This window comes from Podarcis melisellensis, assembly GCF_964234715.1.
Source record: "Podarcis melisellensis genome assembly, chromosome: 5".
Classification (NCBI taxonomy): domain Eukaryota; kingdom Metazoa; phylum Chordata; class Lepidosauria; order Squamata; family Lacertidae; genus Podarcis; species Podarcis melisellensis.
In genome coordinates this window covers 16,693,537-16,712,147 of record NC_138537.1, presented here as the reverse complement: position 1 = coordinate 16,712,147, position 18,611 = coordinate 16,693,537, and the positions used below count along the sequence as shown (strand labels likewise).

Below are 18,611 nucleotides of genomic sequence, written 5' to 3'. Positions count from 1 at the left end.
ACCATTTATTACATTCTTTTTTTAAAAAATAAACAAACAGCCTCTCTCTTTTTTGCATCTATTTGAGTCTTTTTGCACTCTGCAGCTAAGGAGCCCAGTCCTCTGATCAGAATGGTACAAATGCAAATGTAGCCATGCCTTATGAACTTAGTCCTAAATTAGTGCTGGGGGGGGGGGGAGAGCCTAACTCACTACAACGGAGTTTTTTCAGTGGTTGATATCCGTCTCCCATGGAGCTTTGACACAGGTAGAGCAGAAGAATAACCCCATGGTATTTGTTCAGTCAGCCAGAACAGACATTTGTGCTTACAGCATTCCTGTTACCATTCTCCACCATGGTCTTCATTATCCCTTGCTTGCTGATGTGATCTTGAGGGACACGGATTACAGATCAGTGGTACAGGGAAAGGAGAAGCACCTAAAGGCTATATAGACTTCTGCATGGAAATACAGTGGTGCCTTGGTTCTCAAACGCCTTTGTACTCAAACAACTTGGAACCCAAACACTGCAAACCTGGAAGTAAGTGTTCCAGTTTGTGAACTTTTTTCGGAAGCCAAAGGCTCCGTTTTTAGTGTTACGCTTCTGATTTGAGTGCCACACTTCCGTTTTGAGTGTTACACTGAGGTCTGTCTGTTTTTGCTATTTATTTTCCGTTTTTGTTTTTGCGGCTCTTTTTTTGTTTTTGTGGCTGCGTGGAACCCAATTCAGCTACTGACTGTGTGACTGAAGTACATTATTTATTGCTTTCATTTTATGGATCAGTGGTCTCATTAGATAGTAAAATTCATGTTAAATTGCTGTTTTAGGGGTTGTTTTTAAAAGTCTGGAAGTGAATTAATTCATTTTGCATTACTTTCTATGGGAAAGCGTGCCTTGGTTTTGAAATGCTTTGGTTTTGGAACGGATTACGTTTGAGAACCAAGGTACCACTGTATCACTTTGCAAAAAGCAAAGAACCACTTAATGGAGATCGGTTGGAATGGAAGAGAATGGGAACTGATTCACACATACTAGTTAATCACTTGATGGTTGCAACATCGAGTGATAATTTATTATTTATATATATTACACAACAACCCTGTGAGGTAGGCTTAGGCTGAGGAACAGTGGCTGGCCCAAGGTCACCGGTAAGCTTCATGGCTGGGGAAGGGGGGGTCTAGAACCCTGGTCTGACTCTAACCACTGCACCACAATGTGCACATCAACGCAGATGAGTGAGCCATCACGCACTGAACACGAAAGGCAAAACTTTCGCACTGACCCGCAGAGAGTGCTTTTCAACGGCAACTGTCCCAACGTTCAGCTGAGGGTCATCAACTAATCTCCAGTGATGCATTCTCATGTGTGTACTATTCATTAAAAGAGTAATATTTTTTTTTAAATGGTTAAATGCAGAAGGGGATTGTATCTCCACACTTTACACAAACTGTGTCAGAAAAAGTCCCCCTTTGCTGCGTTTCCGCCATCTCTTTGAGTGAACAAAAGGCTTGACAGAGCATGATGAGAGTTTAATTAATGTGTATTAAATTATCTTGGGAACGCCTTCTCAGATAAATTGCTCTGTGATCCATGATCTGTTACTCTTCTGACTGACTGCTTCTGTGCAACGGCCTTTTGTGCATTCGCTTATTTTAATAAGAAAAATACTGACCCGGCATTTGCTCCACATTAAGACAGCAATGTGCCAAAGTTTCCTGTACTGGTACATTTCAGGAGCAAGGCCATGTTATTTTCTAGTTTGGCAAAAGCAAACTGGCCGGGGGGCGGGGGGGGGCAGGCACGCAGGAAAGAAGGGTTGTTGGATTTTAACTTCACAAAGGGACATGATGTTCATTTCCAGAAACAGCTCTCCAAATATGTTTGTCAAACGCACCAAGCTGCCAACTTGGTCCATCTGCCTCACAGTCAGCACTAGGCCAAAATGCTTTGTGTACCTTTTCAGTATACAGAGGTTTGGCGTGCACAGGTTTGTCCCGATAACTGCATCTCTGAAACTGAATGGATACAACACCTCAACTTCACTGCAGTTCAAAGCTAGGCATGTCTACTCAAAAGTAAGTCTCACAGAGTTCAGCTGGACTTCCTCCCAGAGAAGCAGCCTTAGTCACCCATGCACTCCAGGTTTTAAGACCCTCATTAGAGTACATGTTCAGAATTTGATGACTCCCCAGGAACTCTGAAGCAGTTGCTTTTGACTGTCGCCTGAATGAAATTCTGAGTCCAAAAAGAGAGTAACTATATCTATGTAACTGTTACAATGTAATTGGTCAAAACAAAAAAAATTCCTTCCAGTAGCACCTTAAAGACCAACTAAGTTAGTTTTTGGTATGAGCTTTCGTGTGCATGCACACTTCTTCAGATACACAGTGTGTGCATGCACACGAAAGCTCATACCAAGAACTAACTTAGTTGGTCTTTAAGGTGCTACTGGAAGGAATTTTTTTTGTTTTGACTATGGCAGACCAACACGGCTACCTATCTGTAAATGTAATTGGTCAAACATTCTAGTCCACAGTACCGCATGAATTTTATTATTACAGTCACAGACCAGTTCCAGCTCACTTACAATATCAGGAAAATCATAAAACACAACAAGAATACATTGAATTGCAATTGGGTATAACAGAGACAATACAGATATAGCAGCAGTTAAAAATATATATTAAATCTTGATCACTAAAATAAAACCTAAAATTGTCATTTAAAACCTTAATCCTTCTGGTAGTACAGTTTGTTCCCTACGTTTTATGGCAGTCGCACAGAATTTGGCCACCCTTAGTGTGATTTCTAGATCCTTGTCCTCTAGCAGGTGTTTTAGACATTGAAGTTCGGACCCATTTGGAGATTTTTGTATAACAGGAGTGATAAGTACCGAGCTTATATCCCCGTAGAAACGGCAGCATAACAAGACATGAGAGACAGTTTCTACCTCCTTTTTTTTTTTTGCATTTTAAAAAAGATTTTATTAGTTTCAATTATTTATACATTATATCCATATTTCAACACCTCTCATTCATTTTGAACTTCCTACAACGTCGTTGACATTCATTCGTATTTAGATCTTTAAATCACATTCCATCCATTCATATTGCCATTCCTACCACCCTTTATACATTATTTCAAATAAACAATACTTGTTGGTTCATTACAGTGCCTCTTTAAATTCCACTAGCGTTGTATTTACAAAACATTTGTTCTCCAGATAACCCACAAATTTCCCCCAGTCTTCAATAAAGTTTTGGTCCTTTAAAAATCTTATTTTCTCTGTTAGTTTGTCCAACTCAGCATATTCTGTCAGTTTTGCTCTCCATTCTGCAACCGTTGGGATTTCTTCCTGCTTCCACCTCTGGGCTATCACAATTCTGGCTGCCGTAACCGCGTACTGGAAGAGTTTACAATCCTTTCTCCTAATGTCCTTACCCACGATACCTAAAAGAAAAGCTTCTGGCTTTTTTACAAAGGTATAACTTAACATTTTTTTCAGTTCATTGTAGATTTCCTCCCAGAAGCTTTTAACTTTTTTGCACTCCCACCATTGATGGTAAAAGGACCCTTCCTTTTGTTTACATTTCCAGCACTTGTTGTCTGTCTTATACATCTTAGCCAGTTTTACAGGTGTCATATACCACCTGTATAACATCTTCATCATGTTTTCCCTAAGTAGTGTACAGGCCGTAAATTTTATGTTCACTCTCCATAACTTTTCCCAGTCCTCCATTTGAATATTATACCCGAAATCCCTTGCCCATTGTACCATCACTGACTTCACTTCCTCATCCTTTGTGTTCCACTCCAGCAATATTTTATACATTTTTGAGAGATTTTTATATTCGTTGTTTATTATCTCTTTTTGGAATGTCGATTCTTTTCCCTCATATCCCCTTTCCTTCACCTCTTTTTTAAACATCTCGTTTATTTGGAAGTAATTTAACCAATCCCATGTGAATACTTTAATCTGTTTGTATGATTTAATTTTCCACTTCCCTCCTTCATTGATAACCATATCTTCATACTTCCCCCACTTTTCTTCCATATTGACTTTTTTTACGGTTATCATCTCCAACGGTGATAACCAGTGTGGTGTTTTCGGCTCTAGAATATTTTTGTATCTATCCCAAACCTCTATTAGTGGGCCCTTAAAAATATGACAGCAAAATCCCTTGTGCACTCTCTTTTTATCCCTCCAAAGGTACGCGTGCCACCCAAATTTGTTGTTATACCCTTCAAGATCTAATAGTTTTTTATTCTCCAGTTTCTACCTCCATCAAGCCGCAGGGGCAGACTCATTCCACATATGGTTTCCCCTCGAATCCGCCCTGCAATAAGGCAGATGGCAGTACGTTGAATCTAGCGAGGGTAAATGACCAACACAGTATTGAAGCTTGGAAATAGTTTCTGAAAAAGATGGGCATGCTTCACGTTCCAGCATAAAGAAGACAGTATTTAGCACATGGGACGCGGGTGGCGCTGTGGGTTAAACCACAGAGCCTAGGACTTGCCAATCAGAATGTCGGCAGTTCAAATCCCCGCGACAGGGTGAGCTCCTGTTGCTCAGTCCTTGCTCCTGCCAACCTAGCAGTTCGAAAGCACATCAAAGTGCAAGTAGATAAATAGGTACCGCTCCGGCGGGAAGGTAAAAAGCGTTTCCGTGCGCTGCTCTGGTTTGCCAGAAGCGGCTTAGTCATGCTGGCCACATGACCCGGAAGCTGTACGCCGGCTCCCTCGGCCAATAAAGCGAGATGAGCACCGCCACCCCAGAGTCGGTCACGACTGGACCTAATGGTCAGGGGTCCCTTTACCTTTACCTTTATTTAGCACATAGGGGCTATCTCCAAGGGCCATGGGTGCTTGGGCAACCACAATAATATAATTGTGGGGGCTGGGCACACATAAAGTAAATGAGCACAGGCGGCAGGCGGCAACAGCGCTGCCTTTGAGAGAGAAGTTCACCTCCACAGCCAGGCACCCTTTTCTGGCGGGGCAGGTCTCAGACATGGAGCCAAAGTCTCTGAGTCTGAGCCCCTCCCTACGGAAATGGTGCCTCGCTGGCTGCGGACAGAAGGAGGAAGTGGGGCCACCGCTGCCGCCACAACGTGGACATGCGACGTCACAAGCACACACCTGCACGTAGTGAGTGTGATATAACATTTCCCCAACCACTCAGGGCGGCTCCCAACAAAATATCAAAAACACAATAAAACATCAAACATTAAAAACTTCCCTAAACATGGCTGCCTTCAGATGTCTTCTAAAAGTAAAATAGTTGCTTATTGCCTTGACATCTACTGGGAGGGCGTTCCACAGGGCAGGCACCACTACTGAGAAGGCCCTCTGCCTGGTTCCCTGTAACTTGGCTTCTCACAGTGAGGGAACCACCAGAAGGTTCTCAGTGCTGGACCTCAGTGTCCGAGCAGAACAATGAGGATGGAGACATTCCTTCAGGACATTTTCTACATGTATTCTCTATATTTCAGATACTTCTACTGATATGGAGGTCAGAAATACATTTTTCCACCCAAACGTTTTTTTCACAGGTAATCATTTCTACAATTAAGTAGTCAAGACCTAATGAGAAGACTTCATAACCATGAAGAATGCACGCCTCTTGTGTATTACTCTCAAAATCCCAAGAGGGTATAATCTGTTTCTTATTATCTTTAGATAAAACACTGTCTCTACTTTACAAGTGAAAACAAAGGCAGCCTTTAAACAACTTAAAAGTTTGATAGGGCTGCAACAGGGGCAGCTATCATTGGCTATTGCTGGTTGACTGAGATTATATGTGTGTGTGTGTGTGTGTGTGCGTGTGCAAAATGAGGTTTTGGCTCTGTGCTACATAAAATGCTACAGATGACTATAATTATTACTTATACTGGTCCATCGATTTAATGCTCTGACTTGATTAGCCTTAGCTGAATTACTAGCACTCAAAAATATGTTTCCAATATTCATCTGCAACACAATCATTTTCAGAAGATGTGATTGAGAAAGTTTCCATGTGTTATGTTGTAACCAAATGGATATTCCAATATTAAACAGGACATTTTATTATGAGCTGTATTTCTCTTCCTGGTATTGCTTCATGGAACGTTAATTCTCACAAATACACCACAGGGGAGCGTTCTTACATTCCATCATCACGTCAACAGCATATGAATGATGTCGGTCGGTATTTTCCAGTTGGTAGGCTTATACTAACATGGTCTAGAAACTTTTGGGTCAATCCCTGTTTCAAACATTACTTTTTACAGCTAATCATCTAAAAGACACAGCAACGTTGTTGTTGTTGTTTAAAAAACAGCAACAACACATTGATCCCACTTCAATAATTTAAATTTATAACCCCATCCATTCTGAAGACACAAAGCAGATAATTCCAAGTCATTCACATAGAAAGTAAAGTGATACCATACTCCTATGAATGTCTACCTATAAGTCTGATTGAATTCAGTAGGAGGCGAAGTGCATTCGATTGCCCCCCAAGAAAAGGAATTTAAAAAGCAACGATGTACAACTTGTGGCTTACCAAGCCATGCACAGCCCACCAGTTAGGAAAGCTTGTCTACCAACTACTTGATAAATTCTCATGTTTTGTTGCCAGCCCCGTATTGCAAAAACAGAGCAGGGGAAGATGAAAGGGTGTTTATGAAGCACCACTAGATGTCACAGTTATTTATTGCCAAGACGGTTCACTGACATATCTCAGGCTTTTGATATCAAGCAGGCGCCTTCACTGTACTTTTTTGGGCGCCTGTTAAAAACATTTTTTGTTTAGACAAGCCTACCCAGACATTTAGAAAGTTGGTGTGAATTTCATTCTGTTTTCGGTCTATTTTTATTTTAACTTTTCAAAAGTCTTAAATTGCTTTTATTAATTTTTCTGATTGATAATTTTATCGTTTTGTCTTTTTGTAAACCACGTTGAGGTTTGTTTTTACAATAAAGCAGTGCGTAAATTTTATGAAATAAAAATGAAGAAGCAGGCTCATAGCTCGGATATGAGAGCTTCTCAAGCAAACAGCAAACCTGATTTTTAAAATAATAATAATAATAATAATAATAATAATAATAATAATAATAAGGCTGTTTTCATTGCCTTTTTCAATAATAATTGAAAGAGCATCTACTTTAAATAATCTGCAGGGCAACAATACAGACAGAACTTTAGCTTGTGTATCGGCTGTCGATTTTCCTCAAATAAGAACCTGTATGGTCAAACATCACCTTGGCACAGAGACATTTTAGCTCATCAATTTGTCGCTTTCTGGAACTTTTTATTACAACAAAGAGCTGGGATGGACAACTTTCTTCTTCCTGAGAGCTGCTCTAAACTCCAGACAGCAGCTCAGAGGTAGAGAAGGGTAGAAGTCTATTTCATCACAAAATAGACCCCTTCCCAACTGATAAAGCTTTATGATAACATTTGAAGACATCTGGCAAACACAGATTCCCAAGTTATAGAGCACATGGGTTGAGACTAACATTGCATAGAAATATGTGGACGGACATGTTCCATGCATCTTATTTGAGGATTCTGTCACTTTACAGTAGTGTAATCTCCTGTTTTCCTGACTGTCCTGATTACAGCATGATAACGTGGAACAGTGGCAAATCGTTTACTAGCTCCTGACGAAACTTTTGATAGGAGTGCCAGATAAATTCTCAGCATCTAACCCTCGGGCTAGCAGTTACCTGTTCTTGTCCAAGAGCACTTTGCTCATTAAGCAAGTAAACTGCCTATGAGTGAATTTAATGTTTATTTTTTAAAAAAAATAGGTGTAAGTTCCTAATGAAAAAATAATAATATAAAAAGGCAATGAATCTTACAGGTGGAATTAGAAAAGTCAACGGAGAAAAGAAGGGGTTGTTAACAAGTTTTGGCATTCACCAATCCTCTGGGGGCCACAAGTCCGCAGTGGGTGTGGTCATCACACAATCTGCCTCTCACAAACCCTGCACAGACACCCAGACTGAGAGATGCCACCCCCTACTCAGCTGATATGTGCAGAAGTGGGGTTAATGACCCTGCCTCTGCTTATCAAATGTTTGACCTAATGATCGGGATACAGGTCATTTTCTATCCCCATCAGGGCGCTGGACTCTGCCCGTCCCAGTGCCATGTGTACTTTAAGGGAAGGGAAACTTTTGTCCTTAATACCTGCACAGCTGAACCAAATATTTTGCATAAGTACGGGCTGTCTGCCCAGAACTGGCAGCCCTGAAGATGAAAAAGCAGAATCCTCAGGGTGCAAGCTAAGTTCACGATCGAAAGGTTTTTCACGTTTGAGCACCATTCTGGTAATGTGAAAACAGAGGGAGTTGCAGAAATAACAGATCGACGAAAACAATCCAAGAAACTTTCCACAGCCAATTCACAGCACAATCTTATGTTGTGTGGTTCAGTCGTCAGAGTGCTGGATTATAACTGGGGCAACTCAGCCATGAAGCTCACTGGGTGAGCCACTAGTATGGCGGGGTGGGGGGGGGGATCCATGTATGCTCCCTTGAGCTCCTTGGAGGAAAAGTGAGACATGAGCATAATAAACAACTACTCAGAAGTGACTCCCATTGTGTTTCCATAGGGCTTAGTCCCAATTAAGGCTATAGGATTGCAAGTCAAGCCTTTTGTTGTTGCTTCTTTGGGGAAAAGACAACTAAGGAGGGGAAGCACAGCAGAGGTTCATAAACTTATGAATGGCACAAAGAGTGAATAGATGGACTTTTTCATTCTTTCCTCTTCTCATACTACTAGATGTCAGCACCACCCACTTCATTGACCAGCAGGAGGGTAATGCCGATGAAGGGAAGGTCTTCACAAAATGCATACAGTGGTACCTCTGGTTACGTACTTAATTCGTTCCAGAGGTCCGTTCTTAACCTGAAACTGTTCTTAACCTGAAGCACCACTTTAGCTAATGGGGCCTACCGCTGTTGCCACGCCGCCACCGCACGATTTCTGTTCTCATCCTGAAGCAATGTTCTTAACCCAAGGTACTATTTCTGGGTTAGCGGAGTCTGTAACCTGAAGCGTCTGTAACCCGAGGTACCACTGTAGTTAAATTATGGAATTCTCAATTACAAGATGCGGCAGTGTTTGGCTTTAAATAACTCAATTGAACCTCCATCTTCCGAAGCAGTACACCTGTGAGTAGCAGGTGCTGGTCATAAACAAGAGGATTTCCATCACCTTCATTCCCTGCTGGTGACAGATAAGAAATGGATGGACCAGGATTCAACCCAACAAGGCAGTACGGATGCTGCATCATGTCTGAAATTCCACAGAGCGCTGCATGCGCAAAGCTCCCATGAATTTCAACAGCGCATGCGCATACACAACTACATGCCAGAGCTACAGCCCAGTGTAACCGGCTGCAGAACTAGGACGGCTCACTTTGCTGGGACACAAAAATAAAAATAGCTTTGGGGAGCATCCCCCCGCCCCCAAAGTGGAAGGGGAGGCAGAGCTTTCGGAGGGGGAGCAGCCAAGCAGCTTTTACCTTGTAACTGAGCTGATAGAGACTCCTGGTGCTGCTGGTATTTGAGGGCCACAGCCTCCGCCTTCCTCAGCTGGCTCTGCAGCTCGTAGTAGAGCATCGCCCCGTAGATGAAGCCGAAGACCACGATGAGGAGCAAGAGGGACTGCAGGATCCGCTTCTGCTTTCGGGAACACATCCCGTTGCCCATAGTCCCTTCCTCTGCGGATCCAGGGGCCCGTCCACCTCAAGGCTCCTCTATCCTCAGACAGCAGCCGGAGCACGAAGCAGCATCAGGGGCAACGGCCCAGGCGGCGGAGGGGCCTCGGAGGAGAGCTGGACCCATAGACCCTGGCGCCAACTTTAACCTACCTGAGCCAAGTTTTGCCAGGCACCTGAGGTCACGCAGCAGGCAGGCCGACCTGGAGGGCTGAGACTTCAAGGGATCCCGAGGAGCAGGCAGCCTTTCGGGCCCCCGGGGAGGGTCAAGAGCGGCTCCACTCCCTAGGCCCCCTGCCCTCTCCACGAAACCAACGCTCCCTTTGCGCGTACGCGGAGGGGGAAGCCTTGGGAGCGCGGGTGTCCGGAGGCAGCTCAGAAGAAGCCGGGCATCTCCAGGCAGCTCTGCCCTTGCGAGCGAAGCTCTTTGAGTCTCTAGGAGGGCGATCCCCAAGGTTATCCTGCAAAGATCTCTCCGGATCTGCTTTCCCCCAGATCGGTTCGTACTTTCTCTAACTGCAAGAACAGTTCGAAGGGACGGGCAGGATCTGATCCCCCAACGTTCCCTTGCTTCTGCCCGTCTTTCCCTCCAAGATCCGTTCCTCCCAAGCGAAGTTTTCCTTTGCAAGATCTCCCCGGGGATCCCTTTCCCTTCGCCCTCCCTCGGGGAGCTAAAGTTACTTTCTTCCGGCGGCTGATGCTCCTCCGCTGATGGGGGCAAAAACTTCCCTTCCCCTGCCTTGCCTTGGCCACCTTCCAGCCCCGCACATACGTGTCACCCTCCACTCCTAGGCTGCTTTCGCCAGCGGGATCCCCGAAGGAAGTCCCGCTCAGGCCGCTGCCTCATTGGGCGCAGCGCTAGCTTCTCCCCGCCCCTCGGGCCGGCAGCTGTAGCGCGCATTGGGTGCAGGCCGCGTCCGTCCGGCCTACCGAGAGCCGCGCTTTCCAGCTCCCGCCCCGCCCCGCCGCTTTTCCCAGCCTGGAGCGGGAGAATTGAGGAAGTGGGCGGGGTCGCGGGAGCAAGGCGCTCGTCGAACAGGAGGTCCTCGCCTGTTAAAGCGGGTCTTTGCCCGCGCGCCGCTTTAGAAAGCAGCGTGTGGGGGGCTTGCACATCTCCCACTTTAGTGAAACTGCTTTATATTTATATGAGGGTTTAAATCTTTTTTTAATTTTTATTTTCCATAATTTTCATTAAATTTTCTGTTTTACATTTTAGAATATTCATTTAAACAACTTTAAAATATCAATGACATCGCTTCTTCCGTTTCATGCTTCGTTTTGCATAACATAAAACCCTGCATATTTTATATAAACGAAACCATTGAGTATTCCATTATTCCATCCATCAAAACTTCTTTACACTATTAAATTTATCTTAATGCTGCCCACGTTTTATATACACCCCCCCCCTATTTTCAACAAACATTTCCCAATCTTCTCTAAACATGTTCTTCATGTTTTCTTCTTATATATGTTAGGTCTGCAAGCTGCACATATTCCATCAGTTTAAGTTGCCATTCTTTAGTTGGGGCTAAGCTCGTTTTCCATTTTTGGACTAACGAAACACAGGCTGCAGTAGTGGCATACATAAATAACCTTTTTTGACACCTGGGAATTTTCTGATTGAATTATTCCCGACAAAAAAGGGCTCTGGGTTTTTTTGGGAAAGTATTTTTAAACATTCCCCCTCCCCCAATTCATTATGAATTATTTCCCAATACTCTACTCTTTTACCCTTTTACAAGTACACCACATATGATAGAACGTACCTCAGTTTTAATCTCTTTTTTAAAGGAGATGTCACCCATTTATTGAACTGATTTCTCGTTTGATTAAATTTTCATGAAAACAACAATATTTGGGTATTTTCAAAGAAATAAACTAAATATATAATTATAATTTTATAAATATATAATTTATAATTTTATAAATATATAAAAGTAGAAGTGCAAGTGGTGGGAAGGTAAACGGCATTTCCATGCACTGCTCTGGTTTGCCAGAAGCAGCTTAGTCATGCTGGCCACATGACCTGGAAGCTGTACGCCAGCTCCCTCTGCCAGTAAAGCGAGATGAGCGCGGCAACCCCAGAGTCGGTCACTGGACCTAACCATCAAGGGTACCTTTACCTTTAATGTTCCTGGCAATCACAAAAAGCTTTGCAGAAGCTGAGCTGGTAAATCCAACTGGAATTCCTTGCAAACCCTCAGTTCCTCTGCAGGACTAATTGTCATAATTTCTGTAAATTGCTATGGGCAAAAGAAGCATTGCACGTTTATTAGAACATACAGCAAAAAAAAAAATGTAACCAGTTGATCATAAATCCATTGGTTTCAGTGTAGTTTCCTTACTAATAATATGGAGTGGGGTATTATGTCATATTTACAACATGATTGAAACTAGTGTGGTACAGTGACTGACAAAGTTTGGGAGCTCCCCACTCAGGCATAAAGTTCAAACTTTGGGCCAATTTCTATGTCTCAGCCTAATCTACCATATAGCATTGTTGCACTTGGAGGAGGAGAACTTTGGGGAAGGGCAGGAGAAAAATGCAATAAATGCATAAATAACACAAATCTATGTGATTATCATAGCTTCCCTCAAAAATATATGGAAATTTAAATTGCTCAGACTCCTGCGTACTAGCCACACACACACACACACACACACACACACGCACACATACACAAAGTTGCCAGTCTTGTTACAACAGCTCCACTGCCTACTGACCTGTTTCTGGGCACAATTTAAAATGTTGGTTAGGACCTACCAAACCCTATACAGCTTGGGTCCAGGCTGTCTCAAGGACCATATCTCCCTATATAAATAACTACCTAACATTCAGAAGACATCTTAAGGCCCTGTTCAGGGAAGTTTTTAATCTGTGATATTTTAGTGTATTTTTGGTTTCTATGGAAGCCGCCCAGAGTGGCTGGGGAAACCCAGCCAGATGGGTGGGGTACAAATAATAAATTATTATTATTATTATTATTATTATTATTAGAGCCTGCCTGGTCTTTGAGATCTTTCGGGGAGTCCTTTCTTTCTGTCCTGCCACCTTCATAGGCATGTTTGGTGAGGGCATGAGAGAGGGTCTTCTGAGAAATGGAAATGTAAAGGAAAAGATGGTACATTTTATCATATGTGGTGGGAATGCAAAAGGGCTAGAAATTATTGGGAAATGATACATAATGAATTGAAAAAAATGTTTTAAAAGACTTGTTAAGAAACCAGAAGCATTCCTCCTAGGAATTGAAGATCAAGATTTAAAAAAAGAACATTGGAAATTACGTATGCAACAACAGCGGCGAGAATTATATTAGCACAAGCTTGGAAGACAGAAGAAATATCAACGAAAGAACAATGGCAAGGGAAACTTATGTAATATGCAGAACTGGCAAAATTAACAGATAAATTACATGAAAATGATAACAAAGATTTTAAAAGAGAATGGGGACCATTTACAACATATATGAAGAGGCAACAAAAAGAATTGGACTCACTGGCAGGGTTTGAATAAACAAACACGGTTGTATATAACAAAAAGTAAGACTATATGTACAGTTTTACCTCTGGTTACAAACTTCATTCTTTCTGGAGGTCTGTTCGTATCCTGAAACCGTTCTTAACCTGAGATACCACTTTAGCTAATGGGGACTCCCACTGCCATCGCGCCGCCACCGTGCAATTTCTGTTCTCATCCTGAGGTAAAGTTCTTTAACCCGAGGCACTACTTCCGGGTTAGCAGAGTCTGTAACCCAAAGTGTTTGTAACCCAAGATGTTTGTAACCCAAGGTACCACTGTATTGGGAAAATTTTGAGAAACAACACGCAGGGTGAGTAATATGGAAATAAAACAAACTGGGAATATGTGGGAAGTTGGGGGGGGGGAATATGGAAAATTGTTAGAGAAATACTGTTAGAGGAAGTATACATGGAAAAACCAATAAAAACATTTTAAAAAGAGAGAGAGAGGGCCTTCTCGGTGGCTGCTCCCAGGTTGAGGAACTCCCTGCAACTGGATGCTAGGCAGGTCCCCTCTCTCTTTCCTTTCCCTAGCACGCAAATACTTTTCTGTCCTGCTGTGGCAGGGTCTTCTGAGGGTCTGTTTCGAGAAGCCATGTTCTTTAAAAGAATGGTGTGCAAACAATTCTGTGTGTATAGTTTTATAAGGCTGCACTTAGGCTATAATTGCTGCATTTTATGGAAATGCTCTTTAAAAAACCAAGCCTTTTAAATCTGAGCACAGTGTGGAATGAGCAGGAAAAGGTTTTTGCTTCTTCCCTTGTCATAACATGAGAATTCAAGCTCTCCTGGTGTAATGCAGTAGATTCAGGGCAAACCAAAGCAAGTATTTCTTCATGTATCATTATCTCCTGGACTTCACATGATGTGGTGGCAACTGGCCTCACTGGCTTTAAAAGTGGAATACACACATTCAGGGAGGTGAGGCCTATCAACAGCTTTTAGTCACAGCAGCTAAACTGAACCACGTCCTTGGAAACAGCTTGCTATATATGTGTGCTTGGGGACAAGCCTTATGTTGCCTTTATGTTCCATTTATGGACTCCCTGGTACATCTGGCTTGGCCATTTTTGGAAACAGGATAGATGAGCCTGTGGTCTGACTCTGGCAGGGATATTATTATTATTATTATTATTATTATTATTATTATTATTATTATTATTATTATTTCATTCAATTTATATCCTGCCCTTCTTCCCGAAGGAGCCCAGAGCATCAAACATATCAATAATAAAACTTTTATTTAACTTTTAAAAAACAGTCCCAAGCATTACCAGCAACTGTGTCTTTCAGTCATCACATGCTTGGCTAAACAGGAATGTTTTCAATGTTTTCTCCTGAAAGTCAGTAATGAGGGAGACAGATGCACTTCACCAAGGCAGGCATTGCACAAATGGGGAGCCACCACTGAAAAGGCCCTGTCACAGGTCAGCTCCCAGTTTTGGCACCACCAACAAGGCCCCACCTCCTGGTCGAAGGGTCTTAGATGGCTGATATAGGGGGAAGTGCTGTTTTTGGTAGCTGGGACATAAATCCTTGAGGATTTTATATGCTAGCATCAACACCATGAATTGGGCCCAGTAGTACACCGGCAGCCCATGCAGTGCTTTCTGGATTGGTGACACTTGACCCCATCGGCCTGATCCACTTACCATCCTAACAGCCACATTCTGCCCTATGCCTTTAGGAGAAGGATATGCAAAAATGCACAGATTACAAAGAAATGCACACATTACAAACTTGATCACCATCCACATTCCTTCTAACAAAGAGCAGGTGGTCGGATTTTAAGTAAGTGCTTACACCTGTGTCCACACTTGCCTGACATTCTGACTTGGAGTGGGTCCCCAAGGCTAGTCTGTACAGAGATCTAAATGTAAACATGCCTACATTATTGGATTCTATTTGTGCTACTGGCTTGCAGAGAATGGTACAACCAGGAACTTGTCATGCTTGCATGGCCTATTTTCAGGCCTCAAATGTGTGCTCAGGCAAAGGTAAACAAATGGCTCATACTTCCCTGCTCACCTTTGAGAATCCTGACAAAAGCAAATGTTTCTTTGCACACAATGAAATATGAAATTTACAAGGGTGGTAATGGCTCTACAGAGTCAAAGTACGTCTTGTGTTAGGAGCAGAATTTTAGTATCATATGTTTTTCGGCCCTTACTTAAAGGCCCAACTTAAAACTTACTTTTAAGGGGGGAGATTACTTTAGATTCATAGGTGTAGCTACATATGTACATCATACATGCATACATAATTTATTCTGTATGCTGCCTTTCCATAGTTGAGACCATGCCCAAGGCAGCTTACAACCTGAAACAAATTGTGAACATAACAAAAGTAGTCATAAACTGAAGTCCAGTTCCAAGGGCCTTCTGGTGGTTCCCTCACTGCGAGAAGTGAGGTTACAGGGAACCAGGCAGGGGGCCTTCTCGGTCGTGGCACCCACCCTGTAGAATGCACCCCAACAGATGTCAAGGAAATGAACAACTATCTGACTTTTAGAAGACGTCTGAAGGCAGCCCTGTTCAGGGAAGTTGTTAATGTTTGGTGTTTTTAATATTCTGTCGGGAGCCGCCCAGAGTGGCTGAGGAAACCCAGCCAGATGGACGGGGTATAAATAATAAATTGTTATAATTAATAAAGCCTCAAAAAGTACACAACCAAATTAAGCAATTTCCACAAAAATCGTAATAAGATCTAAAACAAGGATACAAAAATGTAATATCAAAAAAGAGCAACAACCCCAACAAAAACCCCAAAAAAATCACCCCAACCCAAGGGTCTGTTCATCAGCCTCAGCTTTTGTAGTTGGAGACAGTCAGGGACCCACTCTGTCAGGTCAGGAGGAAAAAAGTCTGCAGAGCAGATCTTCCAGGATTCACAGCCAAGATGGTCTTTGTCCTCTTCAGCCTCCATGTTCACAGAAGTACACTGACTACAAACAGGGGCAAACACTGAGAGTTCATAGAATTGTAGAATTGGAAGGGACTGCAAGGGTCATCTAGTTCAACCTCCTCTTTTGCACAACATGGGGCTCAAACCCACAACCCTGAGATTAAGAGTCTCATGCTCTAACTGCTGAGCTATGCTGACCACCACCATCTTGCCCTGCACATGAGCTTTGAAGAGGGGCAAACCCACAAAAGAGGTCTACTTGGGCTTGGTGGTCAAGGGATGCTGATTGACTGCTGAATACACATAGAAAACCCTGGTGGAACAGTACATGGACTGGAGGGCATGACTGATTGATTGACTGACTGTAACCATGAACATGAGAACCCCACATTGCAACTTTTTTTTGCAGGTCCTGCTTGGCTCATCCTCATCTTCTTAGGAAATTAGGTTTAGTAGTGGTCGCACCTTGACTTCTTTATTAAGCAGCATACTTACTTTCTAAGTAGCAGCCAAACTGAAGCTGATCAGCTGATCAAAAAAGAAATGTGGATGTTGCCTACCTAAACATGGATGTCCCTTACTTCTGAATATCAAGCTTCACTGCAGTTGTAGACACCATATTTGAAGCCTCATTTTTCATAGTGAGCATCGTTTGATAAATGTTGTGTGGCACTAGTTTGGAAACCGCAGAGGGGGAACTGCCAGCTATTGAGTGCCACCTTCTGGATTACCAGTGCACTAACAGGGGGAATCTATTTCCTAAATAAGTATTTGAAAGATTTTAGCCAAATACATACCATACCTTTAAAACAGACTCCCTCTCCCTAAGAATCCTGGGAAATTATTTTTTTAATTACTCTTTATTAGTTTTATATATAACATTCAAACAAGACAACACTCAAAAAACAAACAAAAAACATAACATCAAATATTAAGAAATTGTTACATAAAAATAAAATAACTTCCTTCTTTATGTTTTGACTTCCGTCAACCTCAACATGGGTCCTTTGTTTCCTTGGTAGCTGCCTATTATATCTTTAATATCTGTTAAGAGTTTATATTTAATTCGGGGTTTCTTCCCCTGCCGGATAAACCTCGATATATCCCTTTGCCACTCCTTGAAGCATCCTGCTCAGAATTTTGAGAATTATAGTTTGTGCCCCACAGAGCTACAATTCCAGCACCCTTAATAAACGACCCTTCTCAGGATTCTTTGGGGGAAATGAGCTTTAACAGGGTGGATAGTCTTCCTCAACCTGATGTTCTCCAGATGTTTTGGACTACAATTCCCATCATCCCCAGTCCAAGGAGCTATGCTAGCTGAGGTTGATGGGAATTGCAATTTAAAACATCTGGAGGTCCCAGCTTGAGGGAGGCTGAACTAAGCTAAGGCATATTCTTTGTCATATCCTACCCCCCCCCCAAAAAAACTGAACCTGGTTTGACAGCCATGCTCTCTTCCCAAAGAATTCTGGGAACTGTAATTCTCTAAGTGAAAACTGCAATTCCTAGGATTATTTGGTGAAAACTGTTGCACTGATACAATCCTATACACTTACAATCCTATAATATTGCTTAAGGTTTGCCTTGGAGCCTTGCCTTGTGACACTGGATAGTCTTCAGAAGCCTGAAGGTGATACGGGGGGGGGGGGGCAGGATTCTGTCCCACCATGGACTTTTTTTCATATCTAAAAAAAAATAATAAAAAATACAATGAACCCTGGCGGCATCATTCTGATGACCTAATATACATTTGTGTGATTCAAAAATAAATCAAACCCTCTCTCTAGCTTGCTCTGTTTTACAGACAAGCATTGATTAAATTCTAAGACCTATCAGATCAAGGAATTTCAGGGTCAGCCCACCCATAAGGTAAGGCAGCAGAGTCTGAAGGGGCAGCAACTGCAATGACCATGTTTATTTCTCCCTTGTTCCTCATGTAGATCTTCACTCACCCCTTCTTCCCTGGTGGCAGGGACACCATTTGGTGTTTCACCTATGTGGCATTAACATATGAGAGTGCTGGAGGTGAAATAGTTAAACAGGTTACCCAATCAGAACCCAGGGGGGTGGAGTCACAGCCTCAGGTACCAAAATGTATTGGGCTGGCCCTGGTTCCTTAGGTTGCTTCCAGACAACCTGTTTACTGAGCGTTCATCCTGATTTGTTTGCAAAAAAATATGTGGGGAGTTAATATGATGTTGGCTGTTTATTAAGTACTCGCTATGATTTGTTTGAAATGAAGTTATTTGGCATGCTGTCAAGCAATTATCTCACACTTGCCTTTCAGCCAAAAGTAATAATAATGCATGTGTTCTTTTTAAGCAAGTTTGTTTCACACAAGTCCAAATCCACTTTAATTGTGCACTCTGAATTTACCAGTGTGCCATCGAATCCTACCTGCAAGATAGCAGCAGACTGCTTAAAGAACCTAAAATATCCTTGTTCAATAAATTATTGATTTTTCAGGTCTTACTGTAGATCTATATATT

The 18,611-nt window shown here is 42.5% G+C and overlaps 1 protein-coding gene across 2 annotated transcripts in view; it reads right to left on the bottom strand.

Moving 5' to 3' along the window:
• Nucleotides 1–10,527, bottom strand: part of GOLIM4 (golgi integral membrane protein 4) — a 56,829-nt gene extending 46,302 nt beyond the window's left edge. For both annotated transcript variants that reach the window (XM_081910985.1, XM_081910986.1), the window contains exon 1: nucleotides 9,499–10,527. In XM_081910985.1, coding sequence (XP_081767111.1) covers nucleotides 9,499–9,685 — 187 coding nt within the window. In that variant the 5' untranslated portion in view covers nucleotides 9,686–10,527. The remainder of the gene's footprint in view (nucleotides 1–9,498) is intronic.
• Between the last annotated feature and the right edge of the window lie 8,084 nt (nucleotides 10,528–18,611).